The sequence below is a fragment of the Hypanus sabinus genome, chromosome 11 (assembly GCF_030144855.1).
Source record: "Hypanus sabinus isolate sHypSab1 chromosome 11, sHypSab1.hap1, whole genome shotgun sequence".
In the NCBI taxonomy this organism is placed as follows: domain Eukaryota; kingdom Metazoa; phylum Chordata; class Chondrichthyes; order Myliobatiformes; family Dasyatidae; genus Hypanus; species Hypanus sabinus.
Window position 1 is genome coordinate 21464334 of NC_082716.1, and position 24870 is coordinate 21489203.

Here is a 24870-nt window from a genome sequence, read left to right on the forward strand (position 1 = left end):
TGATTTCATATACCTGAATAAAATCACCTGAGTCTCCTATGTATTAAGGACTAAAGTCCTGGCCTGTCCAATTTCTCCCTTGAGTCAGACCATCAAGTTCTTACAGCCTCCTTGAAAATCTCATCTGCACTCTTTCCAGTTTAAAAACATCTCTTCTAGAGTAAGGCAAACAAATAGTTGAAGTGCAGCCTCACCAGCATCCAGCGCAACCACACCGTGACCTCTTAACTGTAAAACTCATTGTCCTGACTGCTATTATGCCATCTTGTCTACCTGTTCCATGTTTCAGTTACAGCTGGAAATCAGAGCTAAAATGTGCTACCCTGATATTTTTCAAATGCTTTATGCTATTACTTTTTAAAAAAATATATATTTTATGTTGCTTCTTATCATGGCAGTAGTGATGTAAAATAAATTCCACAAAATGTTTAAATCTGCTTTTAGAAACATCAAGACTTTATCATTGTTTAAGGTGGTCAGACTATGTTGTGAATTATTTGATTCTTTGTATATTTTAGGTGGTTTGGTGCTATAATAATCAGCTTAGTCATATCACAAAGATGATATGGTACAAAAATACTGATGGATAATTTAAAATTCTGAAAAACTGTGTGACCTATTTTGGTGCATTTTTCTATTTAGACATTTCCAAATCGCTTCCTCATCAGTGGCATTTATGAAAGGGTATGCTAGAAAATGTTGCAGTCAGTCAGTAGTATTAGGAAATACCACTTAAATAATTCAAGTGCAATTAGTATTGATAAGGGAATCTTTGAGAGCTTATAGTCGATAGTAAATCATAATTCATTAGTTGCATTACAATAACATGCAGCTTAAGCACATGAGCAGTGTTTCCTGATTTCAGCTGGATGGCTAACAGTTGTCTCAATCCATTTGAACAAAAATTAAGCAACAGTTTACATGGATCCCTCTTTTGTTTCTTCCAGATTTCTCCACCAACTGGGAGAAAGGAATTAGTTTTTTTTCGTCAACTCATTGTTGGGTAAATTATTGGAAAGATATTGAGTAAAGCATGAATTATTAGAGCGAGAGAGAGCTTAATACCACATCCCTTAATTTTCTTGGCATACAGTATATTGATAATTTTGGCTTGATCTAGGAACTTCACTTAAGATATGTGCTGAGATGAGCAATATTGACCGAATGATTGATGAAGAGAGGAAAGCTATAGACTGTAGGAAGATGTCAGTGGGCGGCCGGCTGAGCAGGAAATCAGCAAGTACAGTAGGTTTTGGAGAAATGATTTAGCACATGCTGGTGACAAATTACACATAAGAATATTTAATAAAAAGCAGGAAGTATAAAGAGACCCATTCACTACTCCCTGACTCTTAACAAGGCAAGACTATAAAATAGTTACGATAAGGCATCAAATTCTTCAGATAATTTTAAAGGTTATATTAAACACTAGGTTAAGCCACAGAGCTAAAGTTGAATTCTGGCCATCACATTATGGAATGGTGTAATAATGACAGAGTTGGTACAAAGGAGAGAAACAAGGATATTGCCATAACTGTAGAGTTTTAGCCATGAGGGCAAATTAGATAGTTTGGAATTGTTTTCTTTAGACAGTTAACTGGGGTATATAGAACTGCAGCATGGTTCAAAGGATGTAGTTTTGTTAGCAGCATTTGTCCTTTGAGAGAAAGTCATTGCAAATGAAAGACCTTGTTTTAACCATGTATTTGAAGGCTGCATTTCATTAGCTATTTGATTGTCCACGACCATTCACAATCAGGTGTGGCAGAACTTCAGAGCTTAATTTTATCATCTGGTTGTGGGACTGATGAGTTTTTTGCAAACTGATTTAGGAGTATTGTATGCACATGATCCTATGTTACAGTCTCACCAAGTTGGCAGGTCTTTTAGGTGTGCCTGGTGCTGCTCATTGAGCCACAGTTAATTCTTGTGGCTGATTGTAATTGTAAATTCAAAGGTATGCTGGGCTTTGAAGCTATAGATTGTCAGGCTATACATTTCTTCTATTGCTAATGGTCCATGGCACCTTGCAGATGCCCTCTTTAGAATTACTAGATTATTGTGAATTTGTCCCATCTAATGCCCCATAATGTGAAGAATTTCCTCAGTTCGAAGACTGGACCCTGTTTCCAACTGGACTGTGCAGTGGTAAATTGTATTGAAAGGAAATTCTACTTATTTGGTATTAATTGCATGCAAGAGGTAATTTGATTTTGCAATAATTGCTCAAATTTCAAAATCGACATGGTCCATGTTGAACTGGGGGAAAAAGTGCTCAATTGTCAAGTAATTCAATTAATTAATGTAGTTTGTAAACAACAGCAGTTGAGTATTTCCCGAAATTCTAAAATCAGAAAACTTCTGAAATCTGAATCGTTTTTTGAATGCTGACATGGCGTCACAAATGAAAAGTTCCAAAAGGTGCTGGGAATGTTCCCAGGCAATGTGCAAATCTCTGCGCACCACAGATGGGTCTGAGAAGTGACCACACATGTGTAATATACAAAAGTTAATTAAAAATAGAAAAACACTGCATAAAGCAAAAAATTAGTATCTCAATCATGTATTGAAAGAGTGGATTCATCAGCGTCAGAGTAAACATATGCTGCTTAACAGTATGTTGATCATAAAACAAGCAAAAATCTATCATAATGAACTGAAAATTCAGGTAATTGTTTCATGCATAAGATTTAAAAAAAATTATATAAAACTACACCCCTACTATTGTAGTTGCCGTGGAACAGGTGTCTGTTTGAAATCAGTGGCAGAATGTGAAGCCAATCGCAGAGCTGGAACCCAGTAATGGGCGCGGTTGGAGGTGGTCATTCAACTCTGACAGTTTGTGGAGCACTATCACATCAGACTGTGCTCTGACCATGGATTGTTCATTCTGAGCTTTACACCAGTTGTACATAGTTGTATATGTAATATAATTGGATTTTGTGTTTGGACTGGGGTCCCATCTGCAAGCTATCTTATCGATGCTCCAAAATCACCCAAAATCCAAAACTCCACAAGCAATTTGGACAAGGGTGCTCAATCTTTACTTTCATGGTGCTTTTGTTTTGTTCTTGCTGCAAGCTCTTGCCTCATTTAAAATAATGACTTTCAAAACTGAGTATGGATTGTCTATATTTGTCACTAAATCACTTGATCATTCTTGTATTCTATATTAATGAAGCATTAGTATTATTTGTTTCTATTGATGTGCTGTGTTTATCAGCTATTGAAGTACTATTGTTGCAAAAATAAAGCAGAATTTTATTACGCAGCTGTACTAATTTCTGAAGATATTCTGAATCTATCAGTAGGGCGTAGTTTTACTTTAAAGATTTGTGGTGACATTTTGGCTGGTGAGTGACCTTGCAATGCCATTGCCAGTTAATAAGTAATGCTTGGTGTCTTTTTGCTTTCACTTGTTTTGAACTGCAGGAAGAATATTGAAACCTAATTTCCTCCCTCCCAGATCTATGCTGCAATGCTTTGCCAGGAGCAATTTGAGTCAGAAGTGAACTTTAGTCGTATGAAAGGCAAAAAAGGTGTGGCCACCAAATATCATTTTTTAAAATGTTCTGTTTACTTTCTGAATGCACATTCTCTTAGTGAACACTTGGGTTTTCTCCTACATCATGAAGACATTCAGGTTGGTAGGTTAATTGGTTGTGGTAAATTGTCCCTAGTGTGTGGGTGAGTAGTAGAGTTAGGCAAGGCTGGGACACTTGGGGCTTGTGAGCTGGTAATATAATTGATGGAATATGGAGAGAATAAAGACTGTTGTGAGTGATTGTTGATTGGTGAGGACTTGGAAGCAGACTTTCAGACCACAATGAGTCTCACTGACCAGCTCTGACTCTTGTTTTGAGTTTTGACGGATGGTCTTATTACTTTTCTGTTCACAATATTGGGAAATAGCTGTAAAGCTGAAATTTGATGTTTGTGATTTTGAATCTTTTCGTAACTTAGTTAGAAATACATGGAATTTTAGGTTTCATTAAGCTGAATGCAGAAGCCAGGACTTTTTTCAATTTAGTCCGTTGTGAATTACATGTATAGGTGTGCAAGATTACAAGTTAGATATGCTCAATAAAGAAATGCTGATGCTAGAAGGATTACAGAACACCAATGTAAAATTTTTATTCTTCAACCCATCTGCTTAACTAATCAGGAGTTCTTTGTAATCTGCATCATTATCAGCAAGACCCTCTCATTCAGTATTATCAGAAACTTACTAATCATGCCATGTACATTCATATCCAAGTCATTTACATCAATTATGAATAAGAGACAACCCTGAGGCAACCCACTAATTATTTACTCCACAAGCTTTTTAAAAATGTTTTCAGTTTTATTAATTTGCAGTCTTCTAGATAGATGTGGAATATGGTTCTGGTTTATGCAGCTAATGGAATAAACTTCAGGATAGATCTTTAAAAGTTATTCACTTTTTAGTATTTCTGTTGCAGCTCCAGAAGAAAAAAAACATGCAATTCCATAAATGTCAAATTCTAATTAAGATAAACTGGTAATTTAGTCATTCTTAAGATATTTCCACACTACCTAATGACTCCTGATGGAATTACAGTTCAGACGTTCCCCATGTTATGGCTATTCACATTGGCCAAAATTCAACTTTGTAGAAATCACAAATAAACACCCAGAAAATTGAGAAATGGAATAAAATTTACTCATGGAATAAACACGAGATTCTAGAGGTAGTGGAATCCAGAGCAACACATACAAAATGCTGGAGGAAACTCAATAGGTTAGTTCTGATGAAGGGGTTCAGCCCGAAAGGTCGACTGTTTATTCCTCGCTGTAGATGCTACCTAGCCTGCTGAGTTCCCCCAGCATTTTGTGTGTGAAGTTGTAAACTCAGCCAGCTCCATCTAGGCTTTAGCCTCCCCATCATCCAAGGCATCTTCAAGGAACGATGCCTGGAAAAGGTGGTTTCCTTCATTAAGGAACCCCATCACCCAAGACATGCCCTCTTCACATTGCTACCATCAGAGAGGAGATACAGGATCCTGAAGGCACACACTCAATGATTCAGGAATAGCTTCTTCCCCACTGCCATCAGATGTCTGAATGGTCATTGAACTTATGAACACTATCTCACTACCTTTGTTTTCTCTTCTTGCACTATTTATTTAACTTTAATTATATATATTTGCTGTAATTTGCAGTTTTAATGTATTTAATGTACTGCTGCCACAAAACAATAAATTTCATAATGTATGCCAGTGATATTAAACTTAATTCTTTTTCTGGATTTTGTGGAGAAAAAGAAAAAAAGTCATTGCATTTTTTCAACTCATTTCTTGATTGTTATTCCAGCTTGGCATTAAAGGAAATAGTTTAATGGGAATGTACTGTAGCCCTCCACTGCCCCTCTCTCCTGACATGAAACACTGGTGTAGGTAAAGTCACATATAGCTCATGACTTTGACTCTGCTAATAACTGAGAGTATATAAAGACTTGAAGGGATTTGATTGAGTAATTAATAATGAGTTATGGGCTTTTGATAGTAATTGCATACTGTAGAATTCCAGATTATAGGCAATCTTTTTGCAGTTATCATTTAAGCCATTAACAGTTGCCCTCAGCTAAGACATTCATGTCTTCTTTTCCCAAGGACTTTCCAATGTAATTGTTTGTAAATTACACCCTTGATCATGTCAGGCCTCAAAGAGGCAGTATTTGTAGTTAAAGAGCACTTGCTAATATTTTAGCATTGAGGTGGCCAAGAAACATCACAACGTTGACATTTTTTTGCTGCATTATTTAATTACCCATTCTCCCAACATATCAGCTGCTACTAAGTCATTCTACTGTTGTTTTACAACAACAGAATTAACTGCTCACTATGCAGGAGTTACTAGGGATGATCTATGCATTGCTGTAATAACAAAATACTATTTATTCAAACTTCAAAGTACATTTATTATCAATGTATACATAATACAACCTTGAGATTCATCTTCTAACAGGCAGCCACGAAACAAAGACACCCCCCAAAAATGTCTGGCTCCCAGTGTGCAGAAATTAAAAAAAACTACATCATGCCCATAAAAAGAACCCTTAAAAAACAATAAAATAACGCAATGTACAATGAAAAAAAAAATCAATCAAACAGTAACTGCAAGCAGATAATGTTTCTGAACTGGTCTGTAAGGAGTCCCATAGTTCCACGCAGAGCCAAGTAAATATTGTGGAGCAGCAATCTGAACTGGCCCGTGCCTCGCCTCAGGCCCTGATACCCTGACTTTTTCACTTAACTTTCTGTCTGTACATTGGGTTCTTGTGCTTCACACAGCAATTTGAATTGGCTCGCCCCTTGCCTCAGGCCTCAATACTTTGACTTTTGCGGTCTGGGCCAGCGCTTAAATCTCAGACCGAACAACTGATTCATTCGTATTGATAGGCTCCGGGGCCTAGACCTTGCGGCTTTGATTCAACCTGTGCCCAACCTTTCACACTCTTCCATGCTCTCGGTAACGGGACCACCGCCATGGTACTGCCACATCAAATTGCCCCCAAGTCAATAGGTGCATTTTGTATAATATACATCCTGAAATTCTTCTTCTTCACAGACATCCATGAAAGCAGAGGAGTGCCCCAAAGAATGAATGACAGTTAAAATGTTAAAACCCCAAATCCCCCCCCTCCCAACTGCACCTCCCCCACACAAGCAACTGCAAGGCAATGACCACTGCCCCCCCCCCCCCCCCCATCCTCACCAGCAAAAAAACATCTGCACTCTCCACCGAGCACTCCGGTGTACAGCAATAAAGGCAGTCTTGTGGTACCCCCAAAACTACTCATTCACCCAATAATTGGACGTATCACGGTGTCTTTGTCTCTCCCCTTTCTCCCCCTCCCCCAAATAAAGGAAAAGGATGTGAACCTGTTTCATAGCGAGAGGGGAGACATAACAAACAGCTTGCTGATTTACAGTGTTAAAAAAAGTGTGTTGCATTGCTTTTTCTGAGCTCTGCACCCAGAGAGTCGGCACCATAAAGGTGCCAGCTCTTCAGGCACACAATCCCCATCAGCTAACCCGCTGCTCCCCTTGTTCCGTGTTCTCCTGCAACGCTTCAGTCAGGGGCACCGGCCTAGAATTAGCACATCCCCAGGGCCACGAAATCCTGGAACCCTGAAGGCACGCTCATCTTCCAGCCTGTGTTCTTGAGATATCAAAAAAACGGATGGTCATGAGGCGCTGAGAGCGGGTCTCATTCCCACAAAGAACCAAAGTCGGAGTGTAACTCCAGGTCAGGGTCTTCAAAAGAACCTCGAAAAGGAAAAAAAAGAGTTGTCAAAGATCAAAATAAAGCTGTTTCTGAAGATGCAAGCAAAGAAATCGCTGTTTAGCGCCTTTTAACTTCGCCCCGCCAAAGGGAAGTCAGACTCTGACTGTTTGCCAGAAAAAGTGTGGTTAACAAAGTATTTAGTTGCTATCCTTGTTTTGTTAGTCACCAGCCAGAAGTCACTGATGTTTACCAGCGCCATCTTAAACCGGAAGTAAAGGTTTGCCCTTGAAGGAAGCATCCATTCGATGAGCTGCTCATTAAAATGTTATAAAGTAGGCTGTAATTTAGGTTGGGTTTGGCCTCTAAGGAACCTATGCATTGGATGAGTGGCTTATTAAAAAGTTACACAAGTTGGCTGTAATTTAGGATGGGTTCTACCAAATGTTGTTAGAGGTATTAAGTGTCATGGCTCTGGCATCATGTAGGTCACCACTCCATTTGTATGTATTTCCTGTGGTTCTGTGAGTTAGTCAATGTGGCCCCCTGCTGGTTAACAAAGCAGAGGTAGAAATTGTTTGTTTGGTCTCTTTTTATGTATGAAATATAGAAAATATAACATTAAAAAGAAAAAAACAAAAGAATTTGAAGGCATAAAGAATGTGCACACCAATTCCTACAAATCCAAATGTGTGCAGTATTCCATTACTTTTAATATTTTACATTGCCAAAGTTGCTTCTGTTCATAACTTGGATCAGAAATCCGTGGGAATAGATGATCTAGATCTATGCTCTAACTACTAAAGAGGGAGCATTCAACTATTGAAAATGCCATTTCTCAAATTAAATGTTGAACCAATGAAGTGGATTTACAAGATTGCAATGAGATAAATGCTGCACATATTCAATAGTAGCTCTTCTAAGTGGTTATTGACCAGAGATGTTAACTTTGATTCTCTCTTCTGCCTGACCATTTCCAGTATTTTCTGTTTTTATTTTACATTTCCAGATGTCTTTCTTTTCCCTTGGTGCTTGAAGAAGAAAATAAAACTTTGCAGTGTCCTTTCATTTTATAAAAGGTTTATCTTTCACCTGCCATTACTGGTTTAGTAAAGCTTTCATTTCTAGTCATTTATTGCATTGTGTAAAAGATGGTTGTCACTTTGTGTTGCTCTGCATTACAGTGGTAATTTTGAAGAGTTATTTGCTGAGGTTTTTCTAGGCATTCTGAGGTTGGGAAATGTGTGGCCACTGGGAGATCCTGCTTTCTCTGGTGGACAGAGCGTAGGTGTTCAGCGAAACGGTCTCTCAGTCTGCGTCAGGTCTCACCAATATATAAAAGGCTGCACCAGGAACATCGGACGCAGTATACCACACCAGCCGACTCACAGGTGAAGTGTCACCTCATCTGGAAGGACTGTCTGGGACCCTGAATGGTGGTGAGGGAGGAATTGTAAGGGCAGGTTTAGCACTTGTTCCACTTACAAGGATAAGTGCCAGGAGGGAGATCGGTGGGAAGGGATTGCGGGGGGGGGGGGAGCGAATGGACAACGAGCGTAAGGAGTGATCCCTGCGGAAAGCAGAAATGGGGGGGGGAGGGAAAGATGTGCTTAGCAGTGGGATCCCATTGGAGATAGCACCTACGCTCTGTCCGCCAGAGAAAGCAGGATCTCCCAGTGGCCACACATTTTAATTCCACGTTCCATTCCCATTCTGATATGTCTATCCATGGCCTCCTCTGCTGTCAAGATGAAGCCACACTCGGGTTGCAGGAACAAAACCTTATATTCCGTCTGGGTAGCCTCCAATCTGATGGCATGAACATTGATTTCTCTAACTTCAGTTAATGCCCCTCCTCTCCTTCTTACCCCATCCCTGATTTATTTATTCTCCTCTCCTTTTTTTCCTCTCTCTGCCCATCACTCTTTGCCTGTTCTCCATCTCCCTTTGGTGCTCTCCTTCTCTTTCTTTCTCCCTAGGCCTCCCGTCCCATGATATTTTCCCTTCTCCAGTTCTGTATCCCTTTTGCCAATCAACTTTCCAGCTCTTAGCTTTATCCCTCCCCCTCCTGTCTTCTCCTATCATTTTGCATTTTCCCCTTCCCCTCCTACTTTCAAATCTCTTACTATCTTTTCTTTCAGTTAGTCCTGACGAAGGGTCTCGGCCCGAAACATCGACAGTGCTTCACCCTATAGATGCTGCCTGGCCTGCTGTGTTCCACCAGCATTTTGTGTGTGTTGCTTAAATTTCCAGCATCTGCAGATTTCCTCATGTTTCCATATTGCTATAAGTAACAGTTTGAATAGAGTTTTTTGGTAGAAATTTAATCTTAGCCGTGATATATATTTTCCATTCCTGCCCATTATTCTGTTAACTGTACGGAGCTGTTGCATTTTTCTGTTACATTTCAAAAGAACTCAATCCTCATGGAGGGGTCAGAGATGTACAAAGTGAGTAATTTAAAGTTTGCGGGTATCGAGGTATCTGAGGGGCCTAACTATCAATGCTATAAAGAAGGCAAGACAGCGGCTTTGATTCCTTAGGAGTTGGTTTGAAAGTAAAACACTTAAACTACTGTAGATGTACAGTCGAGAGCATTCGGATAGGCTGCATTGCTGTCTGGTATGGAGGTGGGTGGGGAGGGTGGAAGTGGGCTAGTGCACAGGATGGAAGGAAGCTGCAGAAATTTGTAAAATTAGTCAGCTCCATCTTGGGTACTAGCTTCCATGGTATCTAAGATATCTTCAAGGAGCAGTGCCTTGGGAAGGCAGTGTCTATCTTTAAGGACCTCCACCACTCAGGATATGCCCTTTTCTTAAGGAAGGATGTACAGAATCCTGAAGGCACACACTCAGTGACTGAGGAACAGCTTCTTCCCCTCTGCCCTAGATTCCTAAATGGACATTGAACCCATGAACTTTTTTTTAATATATATTATTTCTGTCTTTGCACTATTTTTGATCATTTTTTTCTTTCTGTATTGTGTGTGCTCTAAGATAACACATGCTGGTGATAATAAACCTGATTCTGAAACTATATTTTAAACATTTTTTTTGATGCTTATAAATTCAAATGTATGGAAGTAATGTTTTTTCCACATGTTCTGTTTGTGGCTGTTCAAGATCTGAAGGTATGCAGTGAATTACTACACTAATGTTCATGTTTGAAGCTGACAGTAATGCCATGACTAATACTTTTTTTGTTTTACTTTTAGGATCAATTTGACAACATAGAGAAACACACACAATGGGGAATTGACTTCTTGGAAAAATATACTAAGTTTGTTAAAGAGAGACTTGACATAGAGCAAAGCTATGCAAAACAGTTAAGGTAAGATGGTGTGCTGAGTGACTATTTTGTCAGAACTATGTTGTGTAACCATTGCCGAAATTGGTTGTGGCCATTCAGTATTCCTGAGCTTAGCTGTTTCAGACTTGATAGGAATGTAAGGAGTGGGAGATATTCCGTTACTGATGAGGGATTACATCACAGCTGAACTTAGAAAATCTTGGAGGGTTCATCTAGCAAGACCATATAGGTTGAACTCAAAAGTATGAAAGGTGCAGTCACTGTGATGGGTTTCCCAGTAGTCATTGGGTGATAGAGAAACTGGCATGCAGGCCAATGATGGAACGATGTTAAAATAACAGGTTTATGTAATGTGTCATTTTAATTGCCCAAATAATATCTGGGACTCTTTGTGCAGGGCTTAGACAAGATGGAACTTGGGTGCATCCAGGAGAGTTTCTTGAAATAATATGTACGGTTGCAATTAGTTTGTGAACCCTTTGCATTTACCTGGTTTCTGCATTAATTACTCATAAAATATGGTCTGATCTTCATCTAAGACTTATTAATAGACAAACACTATCTGTTTAAACTCAGAAAACACAAACAATTGTACTACTTTTCGCTAAAACTCAGTGCACCATTTAAACAATCACACTCTAGGTTCAAAAAGGAATGTGAACCTCTGGGGTAATGCCTTCTTCAAAAGCTAGTTGGAGTCAGATGTTCCAATCAATGAATGAGATTGGAGCTGTGAGTTGCAGAGGTACAGAGGTATTTAAAAAAAAAGACACACAGTCAGGTTACTGACAGAGCCTGCTCTTCTCAAGAAAGACCTTTTTCCGTACACCACGCATCAATCAAAACAGCTTTCAGAGGACCTTAGAAGATGAATTGTAGAGATGCATGAAGCTGGAAAGGGCTACAAAAGCATTTCTAAAGTCTTGAGTGTTCATCAGTCTCAAGAAAAATTGTCCACATATGGAGGAAATTCAGTCCCTAGGAGTAAACTTCCTGAAAAGGTGACACCAAGAGCACAACATGCAATGTTGAAGAAGGTGAAAAAGAACCCAAGGGTAACTGCAAAACACCTGCAGAAATATCTAGAATTTGCTGAAGGCTCTGTTTGTGTGTCGACTATAGGAAAAACACTGAACAAGAATGGCATTCATGGAAGGACATCATGGAGGAAACCACTGCTCTCTTTTATATAAAAAAAATTCTGCACAATTCAAGTTTACAAAAGACCACCTGGATGTTCCACAATGCTTCTGGGACAATGTTCTGTGGACAGATGAGACAAAATTTGAACTTTTTGGCAGAAATGCATATCACTGTTGAGAGGAAAAAGGGCACTGCACACCAACACCAAAACCTCATCTTTACTGTGAACAACACACTAAATGCTGGAGGAACTCAGCAGGCAGGCAGCATCTATGGAATTGAGTACAGTTGATGTTTTGGGCTGAGACCCTTCAGCAGGACTGGAGCATGGTGGAAGGAGCATCATGGTTTGGGGCTTCTTTGCTGCTTCAATGCCTGGACATCTTGCAATCATTGAGGGAACAATGAATTCAAAAGTATATCAAGATATTTTACAGGAGAATGTCAGGGTAGTGGCCTAAAGCTTAATAGAAGTTGGAAGATGCAACAAGACAGTGATCTGAAATACGAGTAAATCAACAACAGAAAGTTTTGAAAAGAAGAAAATTTGTGTTTTGGAATGGCCAAGCTCGAGTCCAGACCTAACCCAATTGAAGAGGGCTGCTCATCCTGAAATATTGATGAACTGAAGGTTTTTTTTTATGGAGGAATGGTCTAAAATGGTGCAAATATGATTCGCAATTACAGGAAACATTTGGTGTTGGTTATTGCTGCTAAAGGAAGTTCTACCAATTATTAAATACAAGGGTTCACATACTTTTTCCAGCCTGGACTTTGAATGATTGGACAATTGTTTGCATACTGTTAGTTTAGACAGATTGTGTTTGTCTATTATTGTGACTTGGATGAAAATCAGACCACATTTTATGAGTAATTAATGCAGAAAACCATTTAGTAGCAAAGAGTTCACAGACTGTTTCTTACATCTGTAAATGGATGAACTAGAGAAGTGGCCATACTGGACTTTGTACTAGGAAGTGAGCCTGGTCAGGTGATGAAAAGTTCAGTGAGGGAGCATTTGTGATCATTATTTTAAGATAGTTATGGATCAGGAAAAGTTGGTCCTTGAGAGGCATTGCTAAATTGCAGGAAGACCGATTACAATAGTGTTGAGCAGAAACTAGTTTGCAGGTGGCTACTTTGGAGTAAATCCACATATGACATGGGGAGTCCTTTAAAAGCCATTGGATGAATTTCAGGTCCAGCATCTTCCTGCAAAGATGAAAGGTACAAATCGCAAGGTTTGGAACCTTGGATGATATGAGACATTTTAAGTTTAATCAAAAAGAGAAAGAAAGCATATGTAAATTTTAGCAACACACAAAATGCTAGAGGAATTCAGTGGGCCGGGCAGCATCTATGGAGGGAAATGAACAGTTGATATTTCAGGCAGGTAAGTAGGAGGACAGAAGCTAGAATAAAAAGGTGGGGGGAGGAGGAGGAACAAAAGCTGGCAGATAATAGCCAAGTCCAAGTGAGGGGGGAAGGTAAAGGCAAATATGATAGTCACACTGAGGCATTTAGATAGGCGCATGACTAAGTATGATACAGACCTTTATGCAAGCATATGGAATTTGTTAGATTAAAATCAAAAGTCAGCACAGACAAGTGGTCTGAAGTTTCTTTTTCCATGCTGTACTATTTTACTTATGTTCTGTTCTTAAGTGTATAGACCAAAATATTTTGAAAGTAACTTTCAAAGCATTTGAGTTTTAATGTTTTGTTTTTCTCCAGATTTTTCTGTATTGGCAGATTTAACATTTGAATTTTGAATGTTTTCTTTGTATAATTTTCCATGAAGAGTTTAAAAAAAAACATTTTAAAAAGAAACCAGCTAAGAAGGATCCTTTATTGAAGAATGCTTGCCTTTTTAGTAAAGATTAACTTAAATATTGATTCTACTGTTCCAAATAATCTTATGTAATTGATTCTTTGTATGTGGCAGGCACTGTGGAAGGCTGTAATAAATTTGGGAACAATTTGCTCTAAGACTGACCATGCTGTTCACAAACACAATAAGCTGTTTGTTTGTGATGAGTGATTTGATATTTTCATTGCTTCCCTTGGTTGCCACTCTACCATAACTAACAGGGTACAGATTTTCTTGTTACATTTTTTATTTATATTATACACTAATGTTCTTGCTAACAAAGTCTTTTCGATATTATGAGAAGAATGAAAGTGGCAGTTCTGAAATTTTGAGCAGTTTCTTGTAAGTATGCATAATAAGTCAACAAAATAGGTTTAAAAAATCTCAATATTTTATATACAGTTCACTTACAGATGAAAATATCTATAATGATTAACAAGTTTTTGATCATTATTAAACTTGTGGTACAGTTGCTTCTCAGTAAGTAAATCAAAATCTTTAATGAATTCCAAAGGGATCTAAGTGCCCAAGTGCAAGATTCATTGAAGGTTAATATGCAGATATTCCAGGCAATTAGAAAAATAACAATATATTTAATGCAAGGAGAATTGAAGACAACAGATTTTGTTTCACTTGCATAAGATTGGTTTGATAATGTCATAAGAAATAGGAACAGGAGTAGGCCATTCGGCCAATTGAGCCTGCCCCACCATTCAATAAGATCATAGCTGATCTGTCTGTAAACTCAACTCCATCTACCTGCCTTTTCCCCACAACCCTTAATTCCCTTACTATGTAAAAACCTATCGAACTGTATCTGAAATATATTTAGTGAAGCAGCCTCAACTGCTTCCCTGGGCAGAGAATTCCACAGATTCACCATTCTCTGGGAAAAACAGTTTCTCCTCATCTCCATCCTAAATCTTCTCCTCTGAATCTTGAAGCAATGTCCCCTAGTTCTAGTCTTACCTCCCAATGGAAAAAACTTTCCTACTTCTATCTTATCTACCCCTTTCAAAATTTGCATGTTTCTATAAGATCCCCTCTCATTCTTCTGAATTCCAGAGAGTATAGTCCCTGGCGACTCAGTCTCTCTTCATAGGTTAACCCTTCATCCCTGGAATCAACCTGGTGAACCTTCTCTGCATTGCTTCCAAAGCCAGTATATCCTCCCCCAAGTATGGAGACCAGAACTGCACACAGTACTGTAGGTGCGGCCTCACCAGTACCCTGTATAGTTGCAGCATGACCTCCCTGCTCTTGAATTCAATCCCTCTAGCAATGAAGGCCAACATTCCATTTGCCTCTTTAATCTGTTGTACCTGCAAGCTGACTTTTTGTGATTCATGAACAAGCACTCCCAAGTCCCTCTGCACAACAGCATGCTGCAATCTTTCACCATTTAAATAATAATCAGCTCTGCTATTATACCTTCCAAAGTGGATGATCTTGCATTTACCAACATTGTATTCCATCTGCCATACCTTGGTCCACTCAATTTATCTATCTATATTCTTCTGCAGACTCTCCACATCCTCTGTACAATTTGCTTTTCCACTCAGTTTAGTGTCATCAGCAAATTCTGCTATACTACACTCAGTCCCCTCTTCCAAACTGTAAATGGTAAATGGCAGGCCCAGTACCCCACTCATCACAGTGTCCAGATTATAGTGTACAGTAATGTCTTACTATTTGAGGAAGAATGTTAAGATGTTGAAGCAATTCAGAGAATGTTGTCTAGACACATAATGACACAGTTTTTCCCGTGAAGAAAGATTGGTTAGCTAGAATTCAGAAGAGTTGGTGCTGATTTGATTGAAACACACAAGATCCTCAGGAGCCTTGTCAAGTTCAAAGTAAGTTTATTATCAAAATACATATATGTCACCATATGCAACCCTGAGATTGAAATGTGAGATTGATGTTGCGATCAGAGCCGTCATGATCTTGTTAAATGGTGGAGTAGGCTTGAGATGAGTGGTCTACTTGTGCCCTTCTAATTGCTTTTGATCAGAGAGTGGCTAGAGATATTCAACTTTACCTGGAAAAAGATGCTTGCAACAAAAGCACGGGGTGCTACAGTAGCATAGCAATTAGCGTGACTCAATTACATCTCAGGGCATTAGAGATTGCAGTTCAATTCTGGCAGCCTCTGTTAGAAGTTTGTATCTCCTTCTCATGCATGCATTGTTTCCTCCAGGTGCTCTAGTTTCCTCCCACAGTCCAAAGACCTACCAGTTAGTAGTAGGTTAATTGGTCATTGTTAATTGTCTTGTGATTGGGCTAGGTTAAATAGGACTATGTGGCTCGTTGAGCCAAAGGGCCTGTTCTATGCTTGTATTGGGTGGAATGATGCAGATTATGTATAGGTTCCAAGATTGGAAATCATCTGAAAGATTATAGACATTCTGGAGGGAGATTTGAAGATGATTTATTTTGTTTTTGGTTTATATGGATAGAAGCATGGGTAAAGATGATGTATTATGGTGGCAATGTTCATTGTGATGGGGGGGGGGAATAATCAAGCAAAAGATGAGATTGGAATGTGATGAGTGCTGTAGCGTTCTCATGAAGAATCTACTATGAGGTTGAAAGCACAATCTTTTCATGAAGCATCTAAACTCTGTAGAAAGGCTATGAAAAGAGTGAATTTTATTTTGCACTTGGGCATACGTTACTTGATTTAAGATCCTGTATGGCTGAGCTGTTCAAACCTTTCTAAACAATCATCTATAGCATTTAATGAGTGCTCTCTCCTTGGTGAGGAAAAATTTGAGTTACAAACGCAAACACGAGGAAATCTGCAGATGCTGGGAATTCAAGCAACACACACAAAATGCTGGTGGAACGCAGCAGGCCAGGCAGCATCTATAGGAAGAAGTACTGTCGACGTTTTGAGCTGAGACGTCGACAGTACTTCTTCCTATAGATGCTGCCTGGCCTGCTGTGTTTCACCAAAAATGTAAGTTATCAAGGATTAAATTTAAACACTGTTATAATAAACAATCTGCTAAATAATTCAACCCATCTGAGTTCCATTGTAGCTACAATAGTAAACCTGGGCCTATCCCAAAAATATAATGGTCATTACGCTAAAGCCTGACATAGTCCTATTTGTTAACTTATAAAACTAGATGCAGATATTTATACTATCAACCTAAAGCATAAAGGTATGAAGAAGAAGAGAGGTTTTTTTTTTAGATCTTAGTAATTGTTGTTAGAGATGTTCAATGTAAAAAATATTTAGAGATTTTTTTTCCTCTCTTAGCAGTTTGCTAAACAGCGGTGGCTTGAGAAGTGAAGAGAATAAAAATGGAGATTTCCAAAGTTCCATTGGTTCTAGAAAGTGACATTTGCTTAGTTACAGATTAGTTTGTGACTAAATACAAAGTTATGCATCTGATTTGGGTTTTGTTAGTGCAGAACTTGAATTCAAATGTGCAAAAAGAATTATAAATTTTGGGGAGAAAGATAAAGCTACTGCAAAAGCATGCCATGCATTCAAGTCGTGAAGATTCAAACTAAATACATGGTTGAATTGATCAAATAATCAACCATTTAATAGCTAACTATTTTAATCACATTTCTGTAGTGATCAAATACATCAAAATTATGAAATGTAGGATAAAAAATTATATGTGTCACATCAAGGTTGAAAATAGTGACATTGGTAATACATGAATGTACAGTCTGGCTAATAATTCAGAAGATTGCATTCCAGTGCAAGTTTCAATCCTCAAACATGTTGTTTGATCAATGCAATTCATATAAACAGCCCAGTGCCTTTGTATCAATTTTGAGAATTTTAATCAATTTCTATAGTATGTTAAATCTTATTAAGCTCACAATAATCAAGAGTGTGTCTCCTTTTAATAACCTCATAATTTTTAATGCCTTACCAGTCTTGCTCAGAAATTGAACAGTTTAAGCTGCCAATCTTATTCTTTTTATGAGCTCTTTTAATTTAAAAAAAAATCACATTTTGGGTGTTTGGATGTTTTAAGCACTTTGTTTTATTTTCCCCTTTTCCTTTAACTTCAATCTTTTTCTCCTCCATCTGTATTCTTTTTAAATGTTTCATTTTCAGTCCTAAAATCTCAGTAGTTCAGGGATTATGCTATTGGTTTTCTTATTGACTTTCAGTTCTAACCAATTATACCACAGATATGCTTTTGATTTGAAGGATGAATGCAATATTTTAACCCCTGTGAAAAATGTGCTTTGGTGCCAGAGCTAATCTTTACACAGTTATGAACATAAATACACATATATAATGGTCTTGATGAGAGAGCCTGAGATTTGCAGCACACTGTGATGTTGGACATTATAAATGCTACCCTAGCACTGAGCACTGGAGATGATTCTTAGTTGTCATATACTAAAATTGTCTGAAGATTAGATTACAAGTAAAATATTGTGTGACATATTTGTAAATCTTATCTAGCTGCCATTTAAATAAAAAGGATTTGTCATCTACTCATTTCCAAGTGTTCTGGAGGAAGTGAAGCACATAATAATAATGTATATTCTTTTATTTTGTGTACAGAAATCTTGTTAAGAAATATGGACCAAAACGTTCCAGTAAAGATGAAGAACCCAGGTAAGCCATGACTTTAAAAAAAATGGTTTAAGATGTGATTTACATTCAAGTGCAGTACAGTTCCATTTAAATACACATACACTTTAAAAATTGTTGGAAGGATAATATTCAGAGCTCCTGTGTTCCTTAAGCGACTGTGCAATAAGTGCCAAGCAAACTTGCTTGCTATTTTAAAGCAGGTGAGCAGTAGAATAAAAAAGGTGAAAAATAATATTTTAAGCATGGTTTGTACTTACCGTCATTTTATTACTTCTTCAAACTCTTAGACCATATTCTTTGATAGTTTTGAAAGAGTATTTATATTCAAAAATATTGTTTAAATTGTCTTATTTTTACCTTCAGTGTTTTTCTCACAATCAAAGCTGCTGACTGTTGTTGGGTTATAGTTATAGTGTTTCTATACATTATCTACGTGGCAGTATACATGGCTCAATAAAAGGAATGAGTATCAGTCTCATCCCATTTTACTCCTGTTAGTTTTGTACTTTCCAAGAAAAATAACAGCCATTAATGAGAACTCCAGCTGTTCAAATTCAGTTCACTTAACCAACTGCTGCTTCAGTTCTGTTTGCCATTCATAACCATACAACAGAATAGGATTTGATCCTGGGCCACTGGCCTGAATAATCTGATATTCCAGGGCAATGCTTGAAAGAGCTCTTAAAATAGATTAAAACTCTGAAATAGAATTGTTTAATTGAAAGGGTATTTACCAGTCAAAATGGGGAACGATGGCAATTATCATAGCCATACTTCATAACTAAAATCAGCATAGTTTGAATCAGTACAGTAAAGTATGCAATTCTTGGAAAGACATTTCGAATGCAGCAATGTACTAGCTATTGTGCAGAGGGCTCTTGGTCTTCCAGTTCAAATATGCACAGTTACATACCCTTTTTTATCCAAATTGAAAATCTGCTGGAACCCAATATGAATCCCTACCCTTGGCTTTATCTTCATGCTCTATTTTTCTAGGACTACACGAATTATGGTTTTCATCTGTCACTCTGCCAAATGATTCATTGTTGTATAATTGTGGGTGACAATTTTGCAGTTTTTAAGCTCAGTGATCCTCTGTCTGCAGTCACAGAACTTAAGTTATCAGGCTCAGATTATTTCCACTCTTTTGAATAGGAGCAGGAGTAGACAACCTGGTTGGACCCACAAATCTGCCTTTTCATTCACTATGATCCTTCTTCCTTTGTAACTTATTTTATTTACATCATTAACATCTCTGAACTGACGTAACTTTTGCTGCAGACATTTGGTCAAGGACATGCTAGTGCTTCTGTTGCTAGCTGGTGTCTGACGCTTTCCTCTAGGGATACACCTTGTTTTTACTTCCAGGGAAGTGGTGATCTCAATGGTTGTCCTCCTCTGTTTACTGTCAAGTGGGACAATAGACAATAGACAATAGGTTCAGAAGTAGACCATTGGGCCCCTTGAGTCTGCACCACCATTCTGAGATCATGGCTGATCATTCACTATCAATACCCAGTCCCTGCCTTGTCCCCATATCCCTTGATTCCCCTATCCATCAGATATCTATTCAGCTCCTTCTTGAAAGCATCCAGAGAATTGGCCTCCACCGTCTTCCGAGGCAGTGCATTCCACACCTCCACAACTCTCTGGGAGAAGAAGCTCTTCCTCAACTCTGTTTTAAATAACTGACCTCTTATTCTCAATCCATGCCCTCTGGTACTGGACTCTCCCAACATCTGGAACATATTTCCTGCCTCAATCCTATCAAATCCTTTAATTATCTTAAACGTTTCAATCAGATCCCCTCTCAATCTCCTCAATTCCAGCGTGTACAAGCCCAATCTCTCCAATCTCTCTGCGTAAGACAGCCCTGCCATCCCAGGAATCAACCTAGTGAATCTACACTGCACTTCCTCAATTGCCAGAATGTCCTTCCTTAAACCTGGAGACCAAAACTGTACACAATATTCCAGGTGTGGTCTCACCAGGGCCCTGTACAAATGCAAAAGGACATCCTTGCTCTTGTATTCAATTCCCCTTGTAACAAAGGCCAACATTCCATTTGCCCTCTTCACTGCCTGTTGCACTTGCTCATTCACCTTCATTGACTGGTGAACTAGGACTCCTAGGTCTCTTTGCATTTCTCCCTTACCTAACTCTAAACCATTCAGACAATACTCTGCCCTCTTGTTCCTGCTTCCAAAGTGGATAACTTCACATTTATTCACATTGAATGACATCTGCCAAGTATCTGCCCACTCACTCAGCCTATCCAATTCTCCCTGTAATCTCCTAACGTCCTCTTCGCATGTCACACTGCCACCCAGTTTAGTATCGTCAGCAAACTTGCTGATATAGTTTTCAATGCCCTCATCTAAATCATTGACATAAATCGTAAAGAGCTGTGGTCCCAATACAGAGCCCTGTGGTACCCCACTAGTCACCTCCAGCCAGTCTGAGAAACACCCATTCACTGCTACCCTTTGCTTTCTATCTGCCAACCAGTTTTCTATCCATGTTGAAACCCTGCCCCCAATGCCATGAGCTCTGATTTTACTCACCAATCTCCTATGTGGCACCTTATCGAATGCTTTCTGAAAATCTAGGTACACAACATCTACTGGCTTACCCTCATCTAACATCCTTGTTACACCCTCAAAAAACTCCAACAGATTAGTCAAGCATGATTTGCCCTTGGTAAATCCATGCTGGCTCGGCCTAATCCTATTTCTGCCATCTAGATGTACCACTATTTCGTCCTTAATAATGGACTCAAGCATCTTCCCCACGACTGACGTTAGGCTAACAGGGCGATAGTTCTCCGTTTTCTCCTTCCCTCCCTTCTTGAAAAGTGGGACAACATTAGCCACTCTCCAATCTTCAGGAACTGATCCTGAATCTAAGGAACATTGGAAAATGATTACCAATGCATCCGCAATTTCCTGAGCCACCTCTTTTAGAACCCTCGGATGCAGACCATCTGGACCCGGGGATTTATTAGCCTTCAGTCCTACCAGTCTACTCATCACAGTTTCTTTCCTAATGTCAATCTGTCTCAATTCCTCTGATATCTTATGACCCTGGCCCATCCATACATCCGGGAGATTGCTTGTGTCCTCCCTGGTGAAGACAGATCTAAAGTATGCATTAAATTCTGTTGCCATTTCCCTGTTTCCCATAACAATTTCTCCCAATTCATTCTTCAAGGGGCCAACATTGTTCTTAACTATCTTCTTTCTCTTCACATAGCTAAAAAAGCTTTTGCTATCCCCTTTTATATTCCTGGCTAGACTGAGCTCATACCTGATTTTTTCTCTCCGTATTGCTTTTTTAGTTAAGATCTGCTGTTCCTTAAAACTTTCCCAATCATCTGTATTCCCACTCATCTTAGCCCTGTCATACTTCTTTTTCTTTAATGCTATACAATCTCTGACTTCCTTTGTTAACCACTGTGGCCCCTTCCCCCTCTTTGAATCCTTCCTTCTCATTGGAATGAACTGCATTTGCATCTTTTGTATTATGCCCAAGAATATCTGCCACTGCTGATCCACTGTCTTTCCTGCCAGGGCATCCGCCCATTTAACTTTGGCCAGCTCATCCCTCATGGCTCCATAGTCTCCTTTACTTAATTGCAACACTGACACCTCTGATCTGCCCCTATCCCTCTCAAATTGTAGATAAAAACTTATCATGTTATGATCACTACTTCCTAATGGCTCCTTTACTTCAAGATCACTTATCAATTCCTGTTCATTACACATCACCAAGTCCAAAATAGCCTCGTTCCTGGTTGGCTCAAGCACAAGCTGTTCCAAAAATACATCCCTTAGACACCACAAACTCCCTATCCTGGGGTCCAGCACTTACCTGATTCTCCCAGTCCACCTGCATGTTGAAATCTCCCATAACAACTGCATTACCTTTAGCACATGCCAATGTTAACTCCCTAATCAACTTGTACCCAATATCCACGCTACTGTTTGGGGACCTGTACACAACACCCATTAGGGTCTTTTTACCCTTACTGTTCCTCAGCTCAATCCACACAGACTCTACTTCCCCTGTTCCCAAGTCACCTCTTGCTAAGGACTGAATCTCATTCCTCACCAACAGGGCCACCCCACCCCCTCTTCCCATATTTCTGTCTCTACGATAGCACGTATACCCTGGTACACTCAATTCCCAGGACACTTGCCCTTGCAATATCTCTCTTTTTTGAGCTTATGTATTGTGCTCCAGCATTCTACTTTCTATATAATGCCTTATGGTCTTGTAATATATAGGATTATATGATCCCACAATTCATTCCTGATGAATTTTGTGTGGATTATGCTTCTGTCCTGCACTGATCAGGATGGACTAGGATTGGAAGTCTTGTTCATTTTAGTGAGAATGTTCAGCATCCAGGATTAGGAAAACGTGTTTTTTAAATTAGTTTGCAAATATCCCTAACTCCCCCCCCCCCATGGAAATCTTTACCCAGTTGTATTTGATATTTTAACTTGAGAAGAAAGACTCTATCTATCATAACATTACCTCATAATTCAGTATTTTATCATTTTTTAAAACAAAATTGTCAAGCACCTAATGTGCAGAGAGAGGAAAAAAAATTGTGCAAACAATAAAGGTAAGAAAATAGCATTCAGAACGAAAGACAGTCTATAGACGAAGCCCGGAACAGCCCACGGCCTCGGCCTCAGTTCAGTGCAGAGGCGAGTAAAGGTCATGGAGCCTGGAGTTGCATCTATGGAAATGAATCAACAGGCGACTCTTTGGTGATTATTTCAGTCCTACACCACCCTCTTTTCTGTAATGCAGCAATCAGATCTGTAGACAATGCTCCAATCAAAGTCTTACACAGTTGCAACGTGACTTCCAAACTTTTTATATTCAATGCCTAGTGCCCCAACCTTTGAGGAAAGCATGTTGTTTTACCTTCTTTAACATGTATTCTACTTAGAGTACTGTGCAAAAGTCTTAGGCACAGGTAAAAATAAATACTGTAAACAAAGATGCTTTTTAAAATAATGAGCTAACAAATTTCTAAATATCAAAAACTATAAAGAGCAGTAAACAGTTTTTTAAAAAATCAAATGAATATTTGGCGGGATCACCCTTTGCTTTTAAAACTGCGTTAATTCCCTCACATACACTGTCATGCAGTTTTGTAAGAAAATTGACTGGTAGGTTGGTCCAAGCATCTTAGAGAACTTGCCACAGTTCTCCTGCAAACTTTGTCTGTATTGCTTGCTTCTGTCTCTCCATGTAATCCCAGACTGCCTTGATTGATACTGAGGTCAGAGCTGTGTGGAGGCCTACCATTTGAAGCCATATATATATTTAAAAAAACATTGGAAGAAAATTAACAATTTGATGTATCAAAATCTAGTAGGTAATGTTCCATATTTTGCAATGAGGTTTATGAAGATGCATTCATCAGGGTGCTCTTTATTGACTGTGGTTCAGCAATTAACATCATCTCCTTGAAACTCTTTTATTTAGAAATACAGTATAGACCAGGTCCATCTGGCCCAACAAGCTGCACCACCCAGCAACCCATCTATGGAATGAGGTGGCAGATAAAAGTGTGGCTGAAGAATTAGAGCACAGGGCAGGGATTCATACTTCTGGATAATTGGGACCTCTTCTTGGGCAGGTGGGACCTGTACAAAAGGGCGAGGTTGCACTTGGTCCGAGGGGGACCAGTATTCTTGCAGGCAGGTTTACGAGAGCTTTACGGGAGTAATTTAAGCTAATATGACAGAGGGATGGGAACCAGTATGATGGAACTGAGGATGAGTCAGCAGGTTTACAAGTAGATGATGGGTGTAACATGAATGCAAGTAAGGATAAGCCAATGATTGGGTACAAATGCAGACAAAGCAAGAAGTTAACTTGTACCACAGAGGCAAAATTCAAAAGGGTGAAGAATGCAGGACTGAAGGTGTTGTATTTAAATACGTGTAGCCTTTGAAATAAGAAGGGAAAAGTAGAGAGGGCAAATTAGTCAATAGGGTTGGAAGATGTTGAATCCTTGTGGGTTGAGTTAAGAAACTGCAAGGGTAAAAGGACCCTGATGGCAGTTATATATAGGCCTCTCAGTAGTAGCTGGGATGTGGACCACAGATTATAAAAGGAAATAGAAAAGGTGTGAAAAGGACAATATTATGATCGTCATCGGCAATTTCAGTATGCAGGTCGATTGGGAAAATCAGGTTGGAAATGGATCCCAAGGAGAGAGAGTTTGTTGAATACCTATGAGATGGCTTTTTAGAGCAGTTTGTCGTTGAGCCTATTAGGGGATCAGTTATACTGGATTGGATGTAATGAAATGGAGGTGATTAGGGAGCATAAGGTAAAAGAACCCTTAGAAGGCAGTAATCACAATATGATTGAATTCAACTTGAAATTTGATAGGAAGAAAGTAAAGTGGCATAGCAGTATTTCAGTGGAATAAAGGAAATTATATTGGTGTGAGAGAGGAGTTGGTCAAAGCAGAGTGGGATGACAGCAGAACAGCAATGTCACGAGCTTCTAGGAAAAATGAAGAAGGTGCAGGATAGTTGTATTCCAAAAACAAAGAAATACTCTAATAGCAAAATTGTACAACTGTGGCTGATGAGGGAAGTCAATGTTAATGTAAAAGTAAAAGCGAGTTTATAGAACAAAGTAAAAATTAGTGGGAAGCTTTTCAAATGTTACAGAGCATCTAAAAGAA

General features: G+C 38.9%; 1 protein-coding gene across 2 annotated transcripts in view; it reads left to right on the forward strand.

The window, feature by feature from the left end:
• Positions 1-24870, forward strand: part of fnbp1l (formin binding protein 1-like) — a 145422-nt gene that overhangs the window by 64040 nt on the left and 56512 nt on the right. For both annotated transcript variants that reach the window (XM_059983923.1, XM_059983924.1), the window contains exons 2-3: positions 10463-10578; positions 18117-18170. In XM_059983923.1, coding sequence (XP_059839906.1) covers positions 10463-10578; positions 18117-18170 — 170 coding nt within the window. The remainder of the gene's footprint in view (positions 1-10462; positions 10579-18116; positions 18171-24870) is intronic.